Source organism: Epinephelus fuscoguttatus, linkage group LG15 (genome assembly GCF_011397635.1).
Source record: "Epinephelus fuscoguttatus linkage group LG15, E.fuscoguttatus.final_Chr_v1".
Classification (NCBI taxonomy): domain Eukaryota; kingdom Metazoa; phylum Chordata; class Actinopteri; order Perciformes; family Serranidae; genus Epinephelus; species Epinephelus fuscoguttatus.
In genome coordinates, this window is record NC_064766.1 from 22,534,953 (window position 1) to 22,557,097 (window position 22,145).

At 40.5% G+C, this 22,145-nt stretch overlaps 1 protein-coding gene across 1 annotated transcript; it reads right to left on the bottom strand.

The window, feature by feature from the left end:
- Positions 1-4,950: 4,950 nt before the first annotated feature.
- LOC125901598 (kidney mitochondrial carrier protein 1) lies at positions 4,951-16,186 on the bottom strand. The gene is made up of 9 exons (XM_049597321.1): positions 15,979-16,186; positions 15,703-15,850; positions 14,250-14,344; positions 13,876-13,961; positions 12,916-13,011; positions 12,695-12,819; positions 10,204-10,327; positions 8,072-8,152; positions 4,951-7,497 (listed from the first exon to the last, which is right to left on the bottom strand). Exons 1-9 carry the CDS (start codon positions 16,040-16,042, stop codon positions 7,456-7,458), a joined length of 861 nt encoding a protein of 286 aa, XP_049453278.1. The 5' UTR covers positions 16,043-16,186; the 3' UTR covers positions 4,951-7,455.
- Between the last annotated feature and the right edge of the window lie 5,959 nt (positions 16,187-22,145).

A 22,145-nucleotide genomic window follows, 5' to 3' on the forward strand; every position in this document is an offset into this window, starting at 1 on the left:
CGTTCCCTTTCTTGAGAACAAGTTCTTCAGCGCTCGCTGCCATGTTGTTTGTGTATCAAGCGCATGGGGGGGGGGAGGGGTGAGCCCACTCTGAACTACGGGAGCCCAGCGTGGAGCGGCGGTGGCGGATTTTAAATAGAAACTCGATTTTCATCAAAACAAATTGGCCTAAACTACAAATTCGAATTAATCGATAAAATCAATTTATCGCCCAGCCCTATAACGATACCATATGTTGTACAAAGAGAGAGCAAGTCCACACAGAGAGGAGGTCAGGATGGTGGACAGGTCAAACAAACACAGGATTTTCACCCAGGAGACTGATGTGTGTGTCCCTAGTGAAATAAAATTCAATATGGACTTCCTTTAACTTAAGGTACTTAAGTCCCTTATGTAGTTACATCATATTAAGCAAACTGCTGGACTCCTCACTCAAAAAAAATAATTATTACTCATTAGTGGCGATGCAAGATAATATCGGCACGTCATCGGTATCACCCGGTATTGGCTTTAAAATGAATCAGCCAACATGCTTTTTCTTAGTTTGCACGCTAGGTGAATATTACCTACAATGAAAATCATTGTATTTCATAACTCAATCTGCTGGTGGACCATCACGATAACAGTATCAGTGTTTCCCATACATTCATTTATCTGTGGCGGTGCGCCACGAATAAATTATCTCCGCCACATATAGATTTTTCTGCTTTTGGCGCTACCTGTTCGACCTCGCTCATAAACACATTATAATGGGACTCACTGTCTGTGAATGTAGCTTGTCGTTACAATTCCGGTGCAATAGGTGGCGGTATGCATCGTAAAGACGCACTTAACGCAGCTGGTCCACCAGAAGAAGAAGAAGAACAAGAAGCAGATGTAGTAGCAGAACGGATCCAAACACCTCTCGGTACAAATATGTGGGCAAACAAGTCCAAAAGTGGTCCGAACAACTCTAAGTCATCATGTTATATTAGCTGTTTTATTAGCCTGTGTCTGTATTAACATAGCTGGAAGCTCAACATGTGCAGAGACATTAACTCACGCTGTTAGCAGTGTTAACTGCAGCGCGAGTCCCGTAGCAGCTCGCCCTCGTTAATCAATTACAGTGGCTGCACCGGCAACGGGAGCGGCGCGACAACTCTCTATTTTACGCGGCTCTTCTATTTTTGTTGCGCTATGCTCCCCTACGCGACCCTCCAGCAGATAAAAACTACATGAAATAGTGTGCTAAACGAGCACAATGTGTTTTTAAATGAATAAACCATTATCAGAGGTGATATGTGATGATTTTTTCCATGCATTTACCCATGTTTATCCGTGACATTGTGTAAATGTCCGTGGCGGACATTTGAAAGCGAGTACATGACAAACAGTACAGTAAACTTGTAGATAACTCAAATATATATAATAACTTAGGTGGAAAATGCTTCAACATTTCATGGCTCAGCAAACGGTAAACAACCCCGCTGGCTTCTCTATGTGTCGCTTCCACGCAGTCAGTGGAGCCCAAATGAATACGCCGCGACGCTACGCTGACGTGACGCTTACTGTGCATTCACACCAAAAGCGTCATGAGCGTCATAAGCGGCCGGCAGCCATTCATTTTCAATGTACGCTTGCTACAAAGGGCGTCAGGGGCGTCGGCTGCAGCGAGCGGCGCGATGCCAGCGACCAGAGCGTCAAGTAGAAGTTGAGAGAAGCTGAACTTTATGCAAATGAGCAGCGCCGCTGCCGAAGCGGCAGCCAATTGCAGACCGGGATTCGGGTACGGAGGTCTGGGCTTTTAATACCCCCACACCACCACAAATAAATTCCTGTCCTGTGGGAAACACTGAGTATGCATGCATAATATGATTACACTACAGAAGAGACTTAGGAAGTAAGTGGAATTATCAATATCAGTATTTGTTATCGGCATATGATACCGGCATATCGGATATCGGCCAAAAAAATTCCAATATCATGCAGCCCTTCATATTAGTTTTGAAAAGTAATTATTTACTTATTACTTTCTGCCAACAATAATTCATTACACTACTCGTTAAGTTACTTTTCTGTTACACCCCACAAAATTGGTAACTGTGTCCTTTCTCCTCAATATTCAGACTTTATTAAAAGTACTCCTCTGTGTGAAGGTCAGGATAATCTCTGGGAAGCAAAGATAAGGCAAATGGCTTGCAAATGATTTTTACCTGGAGGTCCTCTGTTGCCTTTGAAAGGTGTTTTCCCAAGGATCTGTCGTGCAGATAGGCACCATTTCATCCACCACATATTCAGCCACAAGCTCCATCACTTCTTTACAGCCCACTATCCATGATTAAAATCCAGTTTGGGTTGTTTAGCCGGTGTATGGGCTGCATCCATCCTCGGCGGCCGAGAAGGACTCACCTTTGTTACAGTCTATTTCCTGGAGCTTCACGTAGTTGTGCTGTAGGTTGTAGTCGGTGTTTCAGGAGGTTTGAGGTCGTATCTTTCGCAGTGGAAAGGGCCTCAGTACTTCTACCTCGAACAACAATGTTTTAATAATCTGTCCTCCGGACAAAACCAAAGTAATGGGAATATTTTCAGCCGTTAACTGTGCTATGAATGTTTCTATCTTCGAAGCTAGCTTGCTTTTGTGTGACGTTCAAGCGCAGCGCGAAAATAACAGAGACAACAAAAGTAGGGTTGTAATTAGTTATTTGTTTTCTAGATAACTAGGATATTATTGCTGAAATTTTATTAGTAATGTGTTACGCTACTCATTACAGAGAAAAGTAATGGTATTACAGTAATGCGGGCCCAACACTGGTCGTGTTACGCACTTATGTCACTTTATGATGTGTTTATGTCCTGTACTTAATAAGTGTAGCTATTTTAATCAAAAACACGTTTTTTTCTGAACCAAATTAAAGTAGTTTTGGTGCCTACACCCAACCAGAACAGTCATAGTTAAAGGTTCAGTGTGTAGGATTTAGGGGGATATATTGGCAGAAATAGAATATGATATATGACGTGTGTTTTCTTTAGTGTATCATCACCTGAAAATAAGAATTGTTGTGTTTTCGTTACCTTTCATTACCTTAGCATGAGCCTTTTATATCTACATAGAAATCTAGTCCTCTTTTATGGCCCCAATCACAACGAGGCACACCGCACTGGCAAGCTAAATCTACCTTCTTACTTTCACAATAATTAGAAGCTAGTTCCTAATATGTTGAGGCAGAGGGTACTCGCTGTAGCTCTGGTTGAGGGTGAGAGGATGTCAGCAAATAGTTTGTTGGGCACAATGACACAGAGATCTGTGTGGGTACATGAGACCCTAAAAAAGGGTGGATCATCAGGAGTACCACCAGTTGCTTTATTCTGTGTTTTTACCTGTTTTTATCACCTGGTCTGTTTGTTTAGGAGAGGAAGAGACCTCTGCAGCTAATAGGGTCCTGGTGAAAACCTCCTGAGCAATAAACACAGAAGGACTTATAGCCAGAAGAAGTTTGTGAATGTCACCACTAGATGCCACTAAATCCCCCTAAATATTACACACTGTTCCTTTAATTTAACCAAAGACACGATCTGTCTCTAAACTTTAGTAAGAACTTTTGGTGCCTGAACCCAACTGTGCCACATCACTGTGGCCTCACTGTTCAGTGGTTTCATTTCATTTGGCTGTTCACTCGCCTTTTTCACTAAATTAGCTCTGGTTGTTGAACCGGTTCTGTTCAGGGTTCTTGGAACCTTGGTGCTATCCAGTGAAGCAACCTGCGTTTCCACCAGTTTTGAGTCGAACCATTGTATTCAAGGATTTGTCATCAACAAAGGCCGTTGCATAATGCACAACAGAAATAAACAGCAGAAGCAAAACCACTGATTACACTGATGATGTGTGAACTTTTGTTCTGTTATTACAGACACTTGTTTTTACCCAAGAAACAAGTATGGTAAGTACACACTCTTCTTCTCACTTGACTTTTCCATCCTCTCTTTCCAACCTGTAAAGTATAACACGCCCAGTGATGACATCACACTTCACACTTAAGGTTGAGAAAAACCTACTTTTTTTTGGTTCTTCTTTTCAAGTTCTGAACCAAATTATTTTTGGTCGAAACACTCTGAACGGTTCAAAAAAGGTACTAGATCAGAACCCATTTCATGTTGGTGGAAAAGGGATATCAGTTAGTCAGTGGTCGCTTTGACTGACAGAAACTACCCAGCATGCACCCCTCAATTCAGTGTCAACCTTTCACTATCCTGATGGGGAACTTCCCATCTGTGATGAGGGAAACTAGCGGTGCTCATCTTTTCAGTGTAGGGAGGTTAAAGTCAGACACATATTGAGGCTACTAAATGCCTATAATAATAATAATGACAGTATTAGCTTGTATAGTGTATTTTTGTACATTTTCACTTCTGTATTTTGTATTATATTGATTTTTAATGTATTTGTGCCCATCTCTGCCAACAATAACATGGCAGTGCAACTCATGGTGGCTTAGATGAAGCAGATACAACAATAACAGTTCTCACACAAGTAATAAGTCCCCTGGTGATGCTCCCTAAATAAAAGAACAAGGCGCGCGCGCACACACACACACACACACAGAGATACTGCCGGTTCACTGCAACATTTCCCCCTGCACTCCCCCGAGCTCCCATCACCTCCTCACAACAGCTCCAATGACGGAAAACTGGGAATTTACCCACCAAAATAAAAGAACAATTACATCTTAGATCCCCCCTGAATAATTCATAAGTCATTGTTTGTGGGACGCTGCGTGAACATGTGTGTTTGAAAGAAACTGGGCAATCCCTCAGAAACAACACGACTGTGCTAGATTTGTGGCCTCATAGTTGAGGGCTGGGAATTTAAGAAGACTCATAAACAGCGCTCGGTTTCAACTGGGTCGAGCTGTGGTGGGGCAGTGTGTGGCTCCACAGTGCCACACTGGGGTGAAAACAGAGAACAGCACTGACTGGGGTTTTTCTGTTTTATTTCAAACATACAAGCAGCCTTTACAACATCAAAAGTTATACTTTGGCAGCGATGGCAGCTCACACACACACACGACAGCCAGCAACATTCTTTACAACAGAAGCTCACAGTTACAGCGTACAAATATGAAAATATACCTGGAGTTAACTGTAGAGCATGTATAGTGGTTTAAGTGACTTCAAGCAATAAACATTGTCAGAAGATGCACTTTGGGTATCTGTCTCTGCAGTCTATTCCTAAAGGCGTTGTGGGGAATCGTATGTAGACTTACATAACGTGTGTATATGTTTTAACAGCAACTATTTGGTAACAAGAACCCAGGGAGTCAACCCCCAGCTGCCTCAGGTTATATTTACCGTCTGCACTAGCTGGCATGAGGGACCACTAGTCTCGCCACATATGGGCATGTGATGTGTGTCCTGTCTGAGGAGCCCACACTGCTCTCTGGGCTCTTTATATGACTCTTATTTATTACAGTACACTGTGATGTATTCTTGGCTCTGAACTCTGTAAATAATACTCCAGGGAGACACTTAGAATAATAAATAATTTCACCTTTCCACACACCCAACGCTCAATTTAGAAATGTAGAAAAAAAACACCACATCTTAGTCCAAGTGTTCATGCACACAAACATTTTTCTTTTCAAAAGGGAATGATCACTGCGATTGTCAGCTGCTCTCTGACATTCTCGGTCCTTAAGCGATTCGGCGCAGACAAGCCTGCGTCACAAACTAAGGCACTCAGTTTGAAGACCACATTAGAGCCATTTTAAAGCAGTTTTGCCTAAAAAAAGAATCTACATATTCAAGAGTCTTGGACTGTTTTTCTTTCCAAAGTACCACACAATAAATTAAGTGACCTTAAATTTAAAGGAGCAGTGTATAAGAATTAGGGGGATTTAGTGGCATCTAGTGGTGAGGATTTGGGATTGCAACCAGCTGAAACTTCCACCGGTTAGAATTCCTGAAGTGTTCATTGTTCAGTAGGTTTTTACTGTGACCCGAATTATATGCAGAGGTCTCTTTGTCTCTAAAACAAATGGACGAGGTGATTTAAACGGTTTAAACACTGAATAAAGCAGTCTCATGTTACAAACTAGCGGTTTTCAGACTTTGTTTTTTTTTTCCAGACATTTGTCCATTCTGGGCTACTGTAGAAACACGGGGGCTTAATGTGGCCATCTCCATAGAGGACGCCCTCCCTATGTAAATATAAACGGCTCATTCTAGGGAAACAAAAACAAAATAAAACTTATTTTAAAGGTGATTATACACTAAGAAAACATAGTTATAATATTATATCCCATTTTCTGTCAATATATCCCCCTAAATCCACACTGGGCCTTTAAATGAGTGGTTAATACCGGCCTTACACAACTTTTTAAGTGATTTCATTGTCCAATGTCAAAATAAAATTGTGAGTTTTATCTCAGTTGGTGTGCACTCCCATGATCTAAATCATATGGTGTAAGGTGGTCATAAAATTCCCTACAAGCTGTCTTAAGTAAGACTTTATCTCGTCTTGATGTTCCGGCAAAATCAAACATGTTATATTATCTTAAATTTTTTGTCTTGGCTCATGCAAACAGTGAAGTTCAATGGCATGAACATTGTCAACGACCAATAGCTGCGCTGTCTCCAGATCCAAACAGGAAGCAGCAAACCGGTTAGACAGTAAACAAGGAGGGGACTCCAGAGAGGTGCAAGACCGTAACTAAGACCTGGTTCTCTTGGACTTTTGAAAGGGGGAGAAACTTCTGGGGTTGTGGAGTGAACAGGAGTGTGTTTAATTTGTTGTGTATCTGATCACCATCCAGCTCTTATATTTGTGAGAAATCTTAATTTTTGAAATGGTTCGCCTCTCATTCTCATGGTCTCTCTCCCAGTAAAACATCCATACCACCTCTGAGCTAACCAATGGCGAGTAGAGAGTTGAGGTGTCAAAATCCAAAATGTGAAGCTTGTACGCAAAAACAGTTTATCTTTATGGATTATATTGATGCCGAGTAAGGAATTGTTAATATGTCATATTTCTTAATTTGGTGTAATATTTTCACCAGGAGTAGGATCTCTAAAGGAATCTAGCTGTAGTCTGCAAAGAGCGATCCCTACTCTTTGCAGCCTGTGACTGAAAAATTCACATTGTCTTTACATGCGCGAGGGTGTCAGGCTCTTAGAAGTATTTTCAAAGTCTCTCAGTGTATGGTAGGCATAAGCTGAACACAGCATGTGGATGAGCATAAACATCAGATATGAGTGTCTTCCACACTTGCCACAGGCTTTACGAGACATGTAGCCCAAACAGGAATCTGGCAAATCTCATGCCGCCCTTCTTACATGGGTCTACATAAACCACCTTCCCCAGTTCAGTGGTTCCATCAAGGATCCGTCATCATCCAGCCATTCCTGATTTTTTTGGTCCTCTCAGCTCGTCTTGGAGCGTGAGCACATACTCGTCTCTTCTTCCCCGTCTCCTTCTGTCTGTCACACATTGATCTTCTTCAGCTGTTCATATGTGAGGAAGAACTGGGCACAGAGTAAAGGAACATTATCGGCCAGAAACGTGGACATATTTGTTGAGCATGGGAGACTCACAGAGGAATTTTGGCTCTTTCATCACTTCAGCTCAAAGCCTCCCTTGTTACCGTTGCCTTGTTACCTCAGACTACTCGGCTGAAACAAGTCAATAAATAATCTCATTACGTTTTTCAGACCTGGTTGGAGCACAATGACGAGCAGACAGCACTTCTCTTTCCCTGTGCAACTCTTTAGCCTTTACAGGATGACTTTAATAGAGTTCACCCTCCACTCCTTCCTTCCTTCCTTCTTCCTCTTACCTCCCATTGAGGCCCCCTGTACATGCTCTCTAACCAGGGGCAGTGGGGTACTGAGGCAGTAGTTGTACAAAGTTACATAACAGAATTAGCTAGCATTAAGCTAAGCTTTCCTCCACTGGGCTTGTAATGCCAGACGTCACTGAATGCGTAACAGAATTTACAACTTTCCCCTACTGATTTCTCCAAGCTCAAAAGATATTGCATCACAGAGGACAAACTGTATGTAAACAGAGCGGTGCACTAATGAGGTGGTTAAAGGATACGATGATGTTCCAGGGTCCCAGGCGGAGCCAGTTGGGAAAGAAACCCTTGTAGAGGGCCATGAAGCCCTCGGAGCGCCACGTCTGAAGAGAAAACAAACATGTTAAAAACCCGTTTTATCTCATTATCCTCTGATGATTGTTCTAAAGTCCTCTCTGGGCATTTTTAACTGGGACTGGGAAATCAGTGACATTAAGATCTTATATGGATATTTAACATTATTATATCTAATATTCATTCAAGAGGCAAAATTTAAACATACACTCAAAGCTGCTTCTTCATAGTAACACCAGGTGTGATCAGGTCTAAAAATCTAATAATGTGGCGCTGTCAGCTGCCTTAAATGTTAAAATATTTGCATGGTCATCCATAGATAGAAGTCACGAAGATGCCTGTTTGTACAGCAACATGATGCAAGAGCTGGTATTTTTGCAATTTGGCACATCCACAGTTTCAGAGTGGTACATTGCTGGCGTAAATACAAATCACACCTGCAGGTTAACAGGCGTTTATACTGTTCTGATGTGAGCTGTGGTGATCCGTCTCACGGCTAACAGGAGAGCAACAAAAAGCCCATAGCAGAGTGTACATCCCTTTCATTCATTCATTTTCTTTAACAACTTATCCTGTTAAGGGTTGTGGGTGGCTGGAGCTTATCCCAGCTGTCACTGGGCGAGAGGCGGTGTACACCCTGGACAGGTCACCAGACTATCACAGGGCTGACACATAGAGACAAACAACCATTCACGCTCACATTCACACCTACGGACAATTTAGAGTCACCAGTTAACCCTCTTGCTGTGAGGCAACAGTGCTGCCCATGTTATTTATGAAAGATTATAAAGTAGGCTGTAACCCTATCAGAGTGTCTCACTGACAGCAACACGTGCATGTGTTGACAAGCTGAAGGATCTGGAACCACTGAATACGATGTCAGAAACCAAACAACATGTCAACTGACAGGGTAGAGTAATATTACGAGATTTTACACAAATACGAATCAGCACACTGACAACAGAAGGAGTACCAAAAAAGAAAAACAGAAAGACTTTGTTTGCTAAGTAAATGGGGTTGCTAGCATTTTCAGCCCATAGGCATGGTTTGCTAAGCGTTTAAATGTGACTTTTGGCATCTAGAAAAACTAAAACACTCTGTCAGACAAGGCTGACACTGGTAAGGTTACAGCTTATGTCAGTCTTTCAAAAATAACATTTGCACGGATGTAACCTTTGCTGTGGGAGGTTACTGCTGTCGTCCTCTTCCTGTCAGCTGTGAGACACATAACCACAGCTCACATCAGGACAGTATGAACAGTTTGCAACCTGCATGAGCTCACTCAGTTACAAAGTATGATTCATGCATTGCTAACGGAGTAGGAGGTTTAATTCTTTTGTTAACATCATCTTCTGTCTCTCACCTCTGCCATGATGTCAGTACAAAAGAATACCAAGCTAACAAAGCTAACATTAGCTTCTTTTACCACATTTATAGACAATTACACAGTAAGTTTACAACAGGCCTTGGGGACTAAAGGTAGTATTAAAAAAGATAAAACCCAGCTTGCCACTTTTTATTGCTTGCAGGAGATCTAACCAGCTCACCAAAGTTATATAGTGCAAGAAGAACAGGCATTCAGGGTGCAAAGTGGGGATGAAAAAGACACCATTCTCCCTATTTTAAGTCAGTGTACCATCACTATAATGTTGAGGATGTTATTTTAAGGTAAAATGTTGCATAAAATTACTTTTAAAGGGGTGCTCCAGCTGTGTAATATTGTGCGTCCATCAAACTGTGGGAGTCACAAGAGACTAATAAAAGACAAAGAAGAGGTAAACTTGAAGCAGAGGGTAAGATATCCTGACGTTTAATGTCGGTGCTTCATAACACTGGATCCTAAATTTCCCAGAATGCCACCAATAGTATCTTTTTGTTTGTCACACCCTGCCCAGCACACACATTTGTCGGGGAGTTATTTTCTCAGACTCTAAAGGCCCCCACAGAGCCACAAAAGACTTTTTACAACAGAACAGCCTATAACGAGTAAAAGAATCTTCATTGGTGAAAAATCTGTGGGGTGCTTTTAACTGAGTCATCTACAAACAGTCTGAACAGAAACAAACGTAAGATGACTGACCTGCAGTATACAGTCCAGTGTTCCCTGGTACAGGGCTCCTCCTTTCTGGTTCATCATGCGTGTCCGGACTACGTCCACTGGGTTTGACGCCAAAGCCCCAGCCAGACCACACGCAAAGCTGGACCTGAGGGACAACAAGACATGGTTTCAAATGTTAATCTGTAGATCTTTATATCATGTTCCTTTGGCATTAAATCTTTGGTACTAATTAGTCATCGCTGTGATGTTGCTGCAAGGCCGTGAACTGAACCTGATACACACTGAGTGTTTAGAAGTGGAGATCTTTATTTCACTATCAATACAGGTGCATACAATGCATGTGTTACACTAAATCAGTCTGTGAGATGAATGAAATGGCCGCAGTAGCACATGTGCAGTGCAACGCTGCGCTGCATGTGTGGGAGACAGAGCTGCTTGATTGTGTCAGGTGAGCGTTTGTTGGCTAGTTTGTGTGTGAAGTGGATCATCGCTGTTCTTCTTGGTAGCTGTAGTCTGTTGTGTGACATTGAGACAGTGCCTGGATGCAGGTGACAGATGTGTTTAAAAAATGCAGCGACAACACAGACGTTTTATATACAAGACGTGAGATAATGCAGACAAAGTGTCCCTCGCTCCGTCCCACTTTCAACCTCTCTGTTGATGCTCTGTGCATAAATAACATTAATAGCCTGAATAAATCAAAATATTTAAAATCATTTTCCAGCACTAGATTCATGTGAAAGGCCAACAAATGGAAAACGACTTTTTTAACTCCGTCCCCAAAGATTTTTAATTGTGTCAGACTTACTTGATACTTTTATACTCTATGTTTCGTGTCCTGTGCTGCAAACCTTTTAACCTCTGGAGCTCCAGTGCTGTGTGCATAAAGTTAACGTACAGCCCTGCTATCTATTTTACATCATATTTCATTTACATGTTGTGCAGCTGTATATTTTCAAAACAGGGAAAAAAATCCCTGTCTTTGTATTTTATTTTCATCACATTCTGTTTTTATATAAGTGCTTGTGACATCTCAAATGTGGCTTTGACTTGAAAATGAAAACATGTAGCAGGATATATATCAAGTATTGCCAGTCAGCCTGAATTTTAGTCCATATCGCCCAGCTCTACTATATACTACTAACCCCTTTCCGTGTCAAGAAGCTAAATAAAAAAAAAAGGACAAAGTGAGGTAATTTTAAGTCATGTTTCTGTACCACAGTGTTCCAGAGATCTGCTAAAAATAGCAAATTGGGTACTTTGACTGTGTACAAAACATTGCTGATCCCATTATTGAAGTTAGTTAACAAATTACGTGGTATTTGATTGGTCCATAGACTTGCATACTCACTGATACCTGATCCAGCATTTTGGGCAGTATCAAGAGGCATTTCAGATACTGCCATCAGTATCAGAACAACTCCATTTAGAAAAGCTGAAATCACCAGTCTATGGGTTAAATGATTGTTGTGTTGTATCAATTGAGTATTGAGAGAAATGCAGAAACAAGCAAACAGAGTGTGCTTGCTCCACTGCAAGTACACAGACTTAAGACATCTCAGCTTAGCAGGTAATCTAAAGACAATGGTCAACACATACAGATGTTAAACAGGGCCTCTCCTCTCTTTGTTCCACCTTAAAGGAATACTTCATCCCCCCAAAATGACCGTTTGTATATCAATGACTCCCCCTGTGCTATGTTGACTTTGTGAAGAAACTTTGTTTTTCTCGCATGTCTTCACAGTGATCGAAGAATCTAAAATTGCAGAAAATTGTTGATGAATTGAAGTCATGGGGAGTTGCATTTAACAACAGCAAAACTAGATTTGTGCAGTATAATTCAAGCCTCATTTATCCAGTCACATGCTCAGTACCTTCCCACACAGACAGCCATTTCTGATGGGGAGCTGAAAGTGAAACTTATCTGTGCTATCTTCAAAGCCAGACTCCTTTGACAAAAATGTAGATTGTATCTCGTACACAGGAGCTGCTGGTCTACCGCTGCCTCCATCAGTTTGTTTCTGTTATTTTGTGACGTTGCTGGATCTGAACTAACCCTTTAAAGCAACAGAGTCACACGATAATACAAATAAACCAAGTGAACAAGGCAGCAGCAGACAGGCAGCTCATGTGATCAGTAGAAGGTAAGGTTTGGCATTAAAGAGAACATAGATAAGTTTCACTTTCACTTCAGTTCTCTGAGCACAAGACTGGATAAATGAGGTCTGGATTATACTGCTAAAGTTGTGTGAAAGTCTGTACACAGATGTTTTGATGTAGTTTTACATGGCCACTTACTTCAATGCATCAAGAATGTTCTCCCTTTTTGGATTCTTCGTTCACCAGAGACATGTTAGAAAATGTTTCTTTACAAATTCAACAACACAAGGAGAGTGTAGTCATTCAGGAAGTGAAGTGCTCCTTTAAGTTACTGACATGTGTCTTGCCCTGACAAGCAGTTTCCTCCCAGTGATAACAGGAGGATGATCTCCAGGCGACTCTGCATACTTACACAAAGTGTGTGTACACAGTGTCCCCCATGTGACCCGACAAGATAAGATGCTTTTTGGTGATGTCATACACCGGTAATTCAACCCCAACCACAATGGCTGCCCGTTGGGCTGTTAGGGAGACGCCCTGCAGCAAAGAGAAAGAGAACGTCACAAAATTGAACATTAAAGCTCAGTGTCTGTGCGACCTGTGACCCGTTGAAACTGAAGTGAAGTTCTGTACCTTCCACAGTCCTCTTGTTCCCTCCTCCTGGTAGATGTTGATGAAGTTGCCCATCATACTGCCCTGGATCACATTTCCCTGAGCCTGCATGCGGATCTGGAAGAACACACAGATGTAATATCTACAAACTTGAACTTGAGACAATGAAAGCATACACAACTCATGTGGAATGCTGTAAGTTCACCACGCCAAGTACGGGGGTGTATTATTAAACTGGCTACCATCGGAATGCAAAGGCAAAAAAACGTTAGAGTGGATTTTGGCAAGCGTGATGTCCTGAAGTATTTTCTCCATCCTCATTTCCAGGAAACCTCCGGTCCCTAGTTGACTTGTTTTCATTTCTAATGGCTGCTGTTTGCAGACCAGCTTTAGTTTGTGCGTTTGTCTGGCTTCATGACGAGTTGGTGGGTGCAGCTAGAACACACTGTGATAAAAATGCAGTGTTCCGAGCCTGCAGCCACTTCCACGAGTCTGTTAACTGCTAACAAACACACACTGTGGACAGGACGCCATAACGCTTAACAGGGCATGGCGAGAAGGAGCTGGGCAAAACACTGAGTACAGATAAGCATGTGTGCACATGCATCATATTCATGCACCCCTATCATTTACAGAACACTATGTTAAGCCGTTAAGGCTTCAGTCTATAAATAATCTCCACAAGTTGGGTCTTGATAGCATGAAGATGCCCTTCACTCCACTCGGCATGCTACCAAGAGACCACAGCCTGGGGCAGTTACGATCTCATCTAGACTGGGAATACTAATCTCTCCGTTTTTCAAAACAACTAAAGTACAGTCCTGCTCAAGGCTGCATGAGCACTTACAGCACAAAAACAAAATGAATGAAGACTGCTCTGTGTTCTTGCTGCAGCTCGAAAAAAAATTGGTCAAACCTGCTCTACCGCTTTGGAGACGACTGACAAAAACAAAGAGGATCTTTGCCTGTGCAAACAGCTACCTTCAGCACATCAGTGGGGTTGGCGATGGAGGATGAGATGACTCCAGAGAGAATGCCACACATCACATTAGTCAGCAATGTCTCATCTGAAAGAGAGGAGTGGGAGGCAGACTGTAACTGTGAACAAGCAGCATTTGATACCACGCGTCAGGCGGTCAGCTGCAGTTTGTTTGTACAGTGTTTAACAGAGGCACACAGAGGTACAAGCAGCTCTTATAGTATGACAACATGAGGAGACACATTTAAGTAGGTCACAAACACATCTGCTCCTCCCTTGTCTTTAAAGAGGAATGTGCACATGTCAATGGGGGCAGTAACCGCCAAAATGTGTGAACATAGTGTGTGTATGAGTGCAAAGAGAAACTGGGACTCACCCTCCGGCCTGTCAACCAGCAGTCGCTTAAAGCTCTGGTATGTGCCAATTTTTATGGTCCCATAGGAGGCCTGGCGCAGCATAGCAGGAGCTATTCTGTAAGTCAAGTTTATTTTTATTACACAGTGCCACAATATCTCAGTGGGCTTTAAATACTTCTAATGCTTTAAGGCCCAAGTACATTTCTGACCTGCTGCTATACTACGAACCATCCAGACCTCTCAGGTCATCAGGGACAGGCCTGCTTTGTGTCCCCAGAGTAAAGACTAAACACGGAGAAGTAGCATTTAGTTTTAAGCACCACATATCTGGGACAAACTGCAGCTCTAAGTTCCTTTAACTCGAGGCCGAAGGCTTTTCGGTTTGCTGCTGCCTTTTATTAAATTAAATAATTAATCTATTACACTGCACTGTAACTTGTAGGCATATAGCTTGTTTTTATTTTCTGTTCGCGAGCTCTTTAATGACATTTTCAATTGTATTTAAAAGTCCTTTCATATTGTGTTTCTTTTGCACTTTGTCTGGGGGCTTTAGATGTTTTACGTAAAGCACTTTTAATTGCCTTGTTGCCGAAATATGCTATAGAAATGAGCTTGTCTTGCCTTGCAAACAGTGGTGGAATGTCCCTGAGGACATTTTCTCAAACACCGTACTTCAAGTTAAACTTTGACGTACTCACACTTTACTTGAGTATTCTTCTTCTATGCTACACTTCAGAGGGAGACATTGTATTTTTTTTTACTTTACTGCATTTATCTGACCCTTGTAGTTACTAGTTATTTTGAAAATAAAAACACATACATGTTCTGCTCATGTGATATAATGCAGAATTATACTACTAATCTAGCAACCTAAAAAATTATATTAAATTGGTTCTATTGACAAACTTTGGCATGCAAACAAATCATTTAATATTCTATGAAAATCTTAATAGGTCATGTTTTAATACGTTACAAAGAGTCATTCTGCAAAACAAGTACTTTTACTTTTGACAGTTTACGTGCATTTTGCTCATATTACTTATGTACTTTGCACTCAGGACTTTTACTTGCAATGTGATATTTTTAGACTGTGGTGTTCCTAGTTTTACTTTATTAAAACGATCTTCTTTCCCCACTGCTTACACACCCACTACTGTGCTTCTCCATCCTGCAAAAGCCCCTTAAGAATAAAGTGAAGTCCTCTCCAAAGTCTCAACACATACAAATAAAACATTGAGACAGACATGCAAATCCTAGACAGGCCCCTCTCTTTGAGCAGATGTGGTGCAAAATGGTCGAGGCAAGAAAGAAATAGGAAGTGAACAAGAAGGAGGAAGTGTAAACATTTTGAGGAAATACTACAAGTGCAGCAGGAACAACAATGTAAATGTGTAGGTCTGGCACATATGCAGGTAATACACGGTTTTAAGGACAAAACCATGAGAGTACAGCAGATAAATGTAGCACACTGACCCAGAATACAGTGCCCGGAGCCCCTCCTCTCTTCCTATCCTCACTATAGCATGGAGCATGCCTCGGTACCGGATCTCTCGGTACTTGCTGTCGCCTACTTGGCCTTGAACTTGAAGTCGAGTCTTTGCTAGGTCGATTGGGAAAGTCCCTGCAACACAGAAGTACAGGACACAACCGTATAAGAGTGTAAATCTCACCAGAGGTTTAAATAATTACCGGTAATCCACGCTGCAGCTCGGCCTCCTCCTCTCCGCCGCCGCTCCACGCATCACTCACCGCATTCCGCCGTCACGGAAGCGAGCCCGCCGTACACAAAGGGCTTCCAGTTGATGTTGGACATTTTGTCCAGTCGTGCACCGAATCACGGTGAAAACCACCCGGTGGACCTGCGAGCTAAGGGACTGATACTGAAGTCTGAGGCTCAGAGGTGAAGCTGCGTTTCAATCCCCGCCGGCGTTTGAGAAGTCCAGCCCCGCGTGCGCCTCCTCCCTCTGCCGGTCTCCCGAGCTGCTGGCTCCACTGGCCCCGCCCACTCCCTGTTACTAGGCAACGGCCCCGGATTGTGGAGAGGAGCCACGACATCATAAACTCAAGACTGTGGTTTCCTGAGTGCACTTTATATAATAAATAAATAAATAAACAAACTGTTTATTTCAATTATATAGAAAGTAAAATTCCACACACATAATTGTATTTATTTTTATTTGCACACACATAAATTGCAGAAAATCCAAATAGTTAAACAACTATTTATTTTAATTATATTGTAAATAAAATCCCACACACATAATTTTTTGATTTTTTTTTTCAATTTTTTATTTGCACACGCATAAATTGCATAAAATCCAAATAGTTAAGAAAACTATTTATTTTAATTATATTGTAAGCAAAATTCCACACACATATTTTTTTAATTTATTTTTTATTTTTTATTTGCACACACATAAATTGCATACAATCCAAATAGTTAAAAAAAAAAAACTATTTATTTTAATTATATTGTAAGTAAAATTCCACACACATCATTTTTTTTATTTTTCATTTTTTTATTTGCACACACATAAATTGCATAAAATCCAAATAGTAAAAAAAAACATGTTTATTTAATTATATTGTTAGTAAACTCCCACACACATCATTTTATTTATTTATTTTTTATTTGCACACATAAATTGCACAAAATCCACATAGTTAAAAAACTATTTATCTTAATTATATTGTGAGTAAAATCTCACATGCAAAATTTTACTTATTTATTTTTATTTGCGCACACATAAATTGCATCAAATCCAAATAGTGAAAAAAATAAATAAAATCTTGAATTCAGTGTAATCATAAAGGAAGTAGTAAGGATAAACAGCTCTTGACAACATATACTTTGGTGTTCCACATCTGTGCACCACGATATCTGACGGAGTACTGGCTATGTTTGGTCAGGTGGAGCTGATTAACCTGTCTAGTATTATATGAATGAATGTGGGAATTTAATTTAAAGAAACTGCTAAATGATGATGGCAGAGAAGAAGGTACAAGCATGTATTTATCTATGAACACACATACCTGAGAAATATTTATATCATATACTGAGGGAAGGTTCAGTTTCTTGAACAGTGGAACAGAAAAATTGGAGAAAGTTGCGGATCTTAGAAATGTTTAGTTTTTGGAGCAAATAAAGTTTATGCAGATTTGAGGGTTATCTATTTGCCCATATATTTTACTATAAATCAAATAGTCCAAGATGTTACCAGCCCTGGAGGCTTTTTGCTAAGAAGGATGGGCAGCTTTCCCACCAGGGAAAATAAAAGGCCATGTCAACAACTATTGCAAAAGACTGAAGCCAGAGGTCATTGATGCTGAAGGGGGAAATACACAGTATCAAGGACTAAGGGTATGTAAACTTTTGACAGGGGTCTATCTCAGTATTTTCTGTTTAATGACTGTGCTTGTCTGCGATGCCTTATAGTTTAATCTGAATCCCATTAAATGTGAAAGAAACATGTTTTGTCTGATCACTCATGTTTTCTTTAAAAAACCAGGGTATGTAAACTTATGAGCAGAATTGTATATTATCTATATCACTATATTAAAAGTGATGTATTGGTAATCCACTGACCTTACTTAACATCACATTTAAAGGTCCAGTGTGTAAGATTTAGGGAGATTTAGTGACATCTATTGGTGAGGATTGCAAACTGTACCCAGCTGAAACTTCTCCCTATTAAAATTCCTTCAGTGTTCATTGTTCAGGAGGTTTTTACCAGAGGCCGAATTATCCGCAGAGGTCTCTTCCTCTCCAAAACAAACAGACCAGGTGATTAAAACTGGTAAAAACACTGAATAAAGCAGTTCCATGTTAGAAATCAGTGTTTCTCCTATGGTGTTTAGCACATTGCAGATGGCTTGCTAACCCAGCACCTGCTAATGTGCGCTCACCTTTTTCTCTGGTAACATAAGATCCAGGTGATTAAAACCGGTAGAAACACTGAATAAAGCAGTTTCACATTAATAAAATCACTACTTACTAAACTATATTCCATTTCTGCCACTATATCTCCCTGAATCCTACATACAGCTGATGAGGAGAAGTTTCAGCTGCTTGCAATCTGCAGTCTTCCCTGCTGGATGCTACTAAATCCCACACACTGCTCCTTTAAGTTTTTGCCACGTCTATACCACTGTTTTTACTACCTGTCAAGACTTCAACTTGAAGTTTGGACAAAAACACAAAGTTGAGTGTACAAACACACTCTGTAGTTCATACTGTATACTGTAGGCTGTATCACTGCAAATAAACATATGACCTTCTCAATGACTCTGTGCCCCTATAGGTTAATGTGACATCTGATACCAGCGAGCCAAATATAAATTTACTTCTGTCCATTCAACAGACAGGTCAGAGGTCACAGAGCATCTGGAGACCACATGTGAATCAGTGTAGAGGTCCAAAAGGGAACTTTATATTAAGCTACTCCTATTATTTATTGGCAGTAGTGTAACTATGGTTAAGTTGAAGATAAACACTAAAAAAGATGAGGTATATAAACACAAATAAAACTGAATGACAGCATTACTGACAGATATATCCACACAGGAGACAATAATCAACAATAATCCTTGGTCATATTGCTGTTTTTGGTTTCTTATCTTATTAATTTCATCTTGAAGAGTCTCACTATCACGAGCATGTTGGATCGGGAACCTTTAAAGGCTCACCCATGCTTTTATTTCTAGTAGATTACTGCAGTGGTCTGTTTGTAGGCCTTTCAAAACAAGCTGTTCGACAACTTCAGTTTATTCAGAATACTGTTGCTCTGGTCCTGACAAAAACTAGGAAAAAATCCTGCTGCTTCTGCATAAATCACTCTGGCTCAGTGCCTGAATATGTCTCTGACATGCTTGTGACACATGAACCTTCTCGGACCCTGAGGACATCTGGAGCCGAAATGCCTTGCCTTTGAATTAGTGATTCCAGTGACATGTAATGCAAACAGGCTACTGATATGTGTGTCACGGTCGTACTATATTGTGCTTCAGTCATCTCCACAATATGTAAGAGAGGCGTGAGGCTGTATCTGGAGGCCCCTGACCCCTTTAACACCATTTGTCTTTGGCTGTACATGTTCAACACAATCAGGTCAGTATCTTATCTACGGCTGCATGTGGTCCATGTGGACAACAAGCTGGAATGTCCCAGTAGGGACAGATGTCTGTGTGCATTGTGTTTTACAAGCCTGCATGGTCAGTTGCCATCTTCAGTGCTGAGTAATTCAGGCTGTGCGTGCAGGGTCTTTCTTTAAAGGATACATCTGGACTCTAACTGGAGGTCAGGAAGCTCTTTAACAAGCACAAGTGACTGATGAAAAACTGTTGACAAGCCTCTTCAACATTCCCCTCATACCTCCACAGTCTGTGTGGTAGCATTCCAGACTTTCATTGCGTTGCAAAGATTACAGGCTTTTTGAATGTCTAAATGCTTCAAAGGACTAAAGTGTACAGTTGTTTAGTCAAAAAGCTATGTTCTCCTTATATCTTTAGACTGCCAATATGCATTTTCACACCACCATTTAATCAATATGTTAATGTTTCTTAATGGCAATACCATGTACCAGTAGTTCACTATGTTATCATACCAATACACCGCGGGACCAAACAGCATCATGTCAATGTGTCATTTTGCCAATATGTTAGTGTGCTCATGTGATGTTATATCAGCGCAAACATGTAGCATGTACTTATATTAATTTCTATGTTTACATGATTTACTAGATTTTTCATCATAATGTTTTTATGCTGTTAATTGCAAGGTTGCTGTCTCTATATATCTGTCTTTCTAAATCTAATCAATCTAAATGACAGAGTGCAAAACATCTAAAACATAAACCTGAAAATATTCATTTCGATTTAACTTTATTTCTGATACATAGGTCCATAAAATGATAAATAGGATACAAGAAAAACAATACAGAGATACTGTATTATCATTGCAGTTCACAAGTCCACAGTGATTAAACACATCCAGACATTTGTTCCAATGTTTCCACAAACAAGAGGAACAGTTCATTATAATTCAGTTTTTTGTGTCAGTTAATTGACATAAATTTGTTCATAAATTTCCTCAACACAGCATGAAGGCGGGTAATATTACGATTCACAAAATGACTTTCTTAACAGAGAAAATATGCCACCCAAACGCTAGAAAAAATGTTGAAACACAGTTCTGCATTCCTTGGCCAGGTATGTAGCAGATGTCTTGAAACTTCATACTTCAACAATGCTGTGGTTAATGTGTGGTTAGGTTTAGGCCAAAAAACAAAAACCACTTGGTCATAATAAGGAAAAGATCATGTTAGACTGGAATAGAATAGATCTTTATGGTCCACCAGTGGTGAAACCAGACACAAGAGACAACTTGGTCAAGCCGACAAATAGTCAGTAAAACAAGCACGTAAGGTCATTACAAAACACTTAACACATTAAATCAGCTCATAGTCCGTCTATGGTTTAAAACTCATCCATCACTTTGTTGAGTTAAGGATACTGATGGATTATTTCAACTTAAAATTCACACTCCTGGAGGAACAATACCTGCTGGAAAAGGATCTCTCAAAGACATCCACTTTTGGCAGCTAAAGCCACTTGAAACACAGCAAATCTTTTTCATGCTTGATGGTCTTGAACAGCGGTCTGCAGCTTAGCAGGCATCTCACTTAGATGTAACACCATTAACCATCCCCTTCACCTCCTGATGACAAATTCAGTTAATATACTTGACACTTTCGATGCGTTGATACGATGCGTATGAAATATGCAAATGTCACTTTGAAGAGCTATAAAACAATAACACATGTACTTTGCGATATTTTGTATACAAACAAGTATCGATACCTAAAAGAAACATTTAGGTCATTTATCAACGCCAGCCAATTACCATCTTGGAAAACTGTGATGGCCGTGCCCACAGCCACACAAAGGTTAAATGATTCACATACTCATCCACATCATTACCACATGTTCAGTTACCTTTAATTTACAGTCAGTTAAAGTATATATGACACCAGTTTCTTTATTCTAAAATTTTTATGCACTTTGACAACACACTGTTTTCTAGATGAAGCGCGCACATTTAGTTTCCATTCCATTTCCAAAGTTATGAATTTCTTTCTCTTTGTCTTCGAGTTACCTGAAGTCACCTGAGGGGGGCTGAGGGTGGAGCCTGGGTTTATGGAGAAGGCCAAACCATGGACCAAACCAAAAGCTGTGACATCATGGGAGGGGGATTAAGTGTTTCTTTGTGTTGGTTCTAATTATTGTCTATATAACTTTGTGTTTAATGTAGTCTGATCAGCCAGTATATATGTTGCCCCATTGTCTCTGTCTGTTTGTTGAGTAAATGTTTTGTTAGCCTTATTGTTTTTTAGTATAGTTATGTTTTGTTGACTTCTTTGAAGGGCCAGATAACTCTAATTCTGTTATCTTTAGTCATTTGCTTTGTAAAATTTATTTTCTGGGAAATAAACCCACCTTTTTTTTTATAACTTTAAACCTATCTTTTTGTGCTTTGACTGCTTGGTCCATGACAAAGACAGTCACCAGTATATACTTCACATTGTTTCATACTTAGAAGAAGAACAATCCCTCCATTTAGTATATCCTAAGGTGACCAAACTTCTATATACCTTCTCAGTCCAACCACCACCATAAAAGCTACGCTCAGTACTTTCGTTGCTTACAATACTGGACCCTTGGCTGCAAATTAACCATCAATCACAAAACAAATGCCAAGGAAACAGGAGGACACAATGTATTTGCACCAAACCTCACACACTAACTTACCTACTTAATCCTCTTCACCCCCATGGGTCATAAGGCTTAAATGAGCTCTTTCCATTGCATTTGATCTTTGGCAACATGTTGCACCTCTCCTCATGACAGCTTCATCTTAA

Bases quoted from the DNA above. Each gene is read 5' to 3' on its own strand.
- LOC125901598 (XM_049597321.1), bottom strand. From the start codon at position 16,042: ATGTCCAACATCAACTGGAAGCCCTTTGTGTACGGCGGGCTCGCTTCC. The intron at 13,012-13,875 runs GTAGCTGTTTGC...GTGTTCTTCCAG, and splicing joins ACCCCACTGATGTGCTGAAG to ATCCGCATGCAGGCTCAGGG. The intron at 8,153-10,203 runs GTCAGTCATCTT...TTTTCTCTTCAG, and splicing joins CACTGGACTGTATACTGCAG to ACGTGGCGCTCCGAGGGCTT.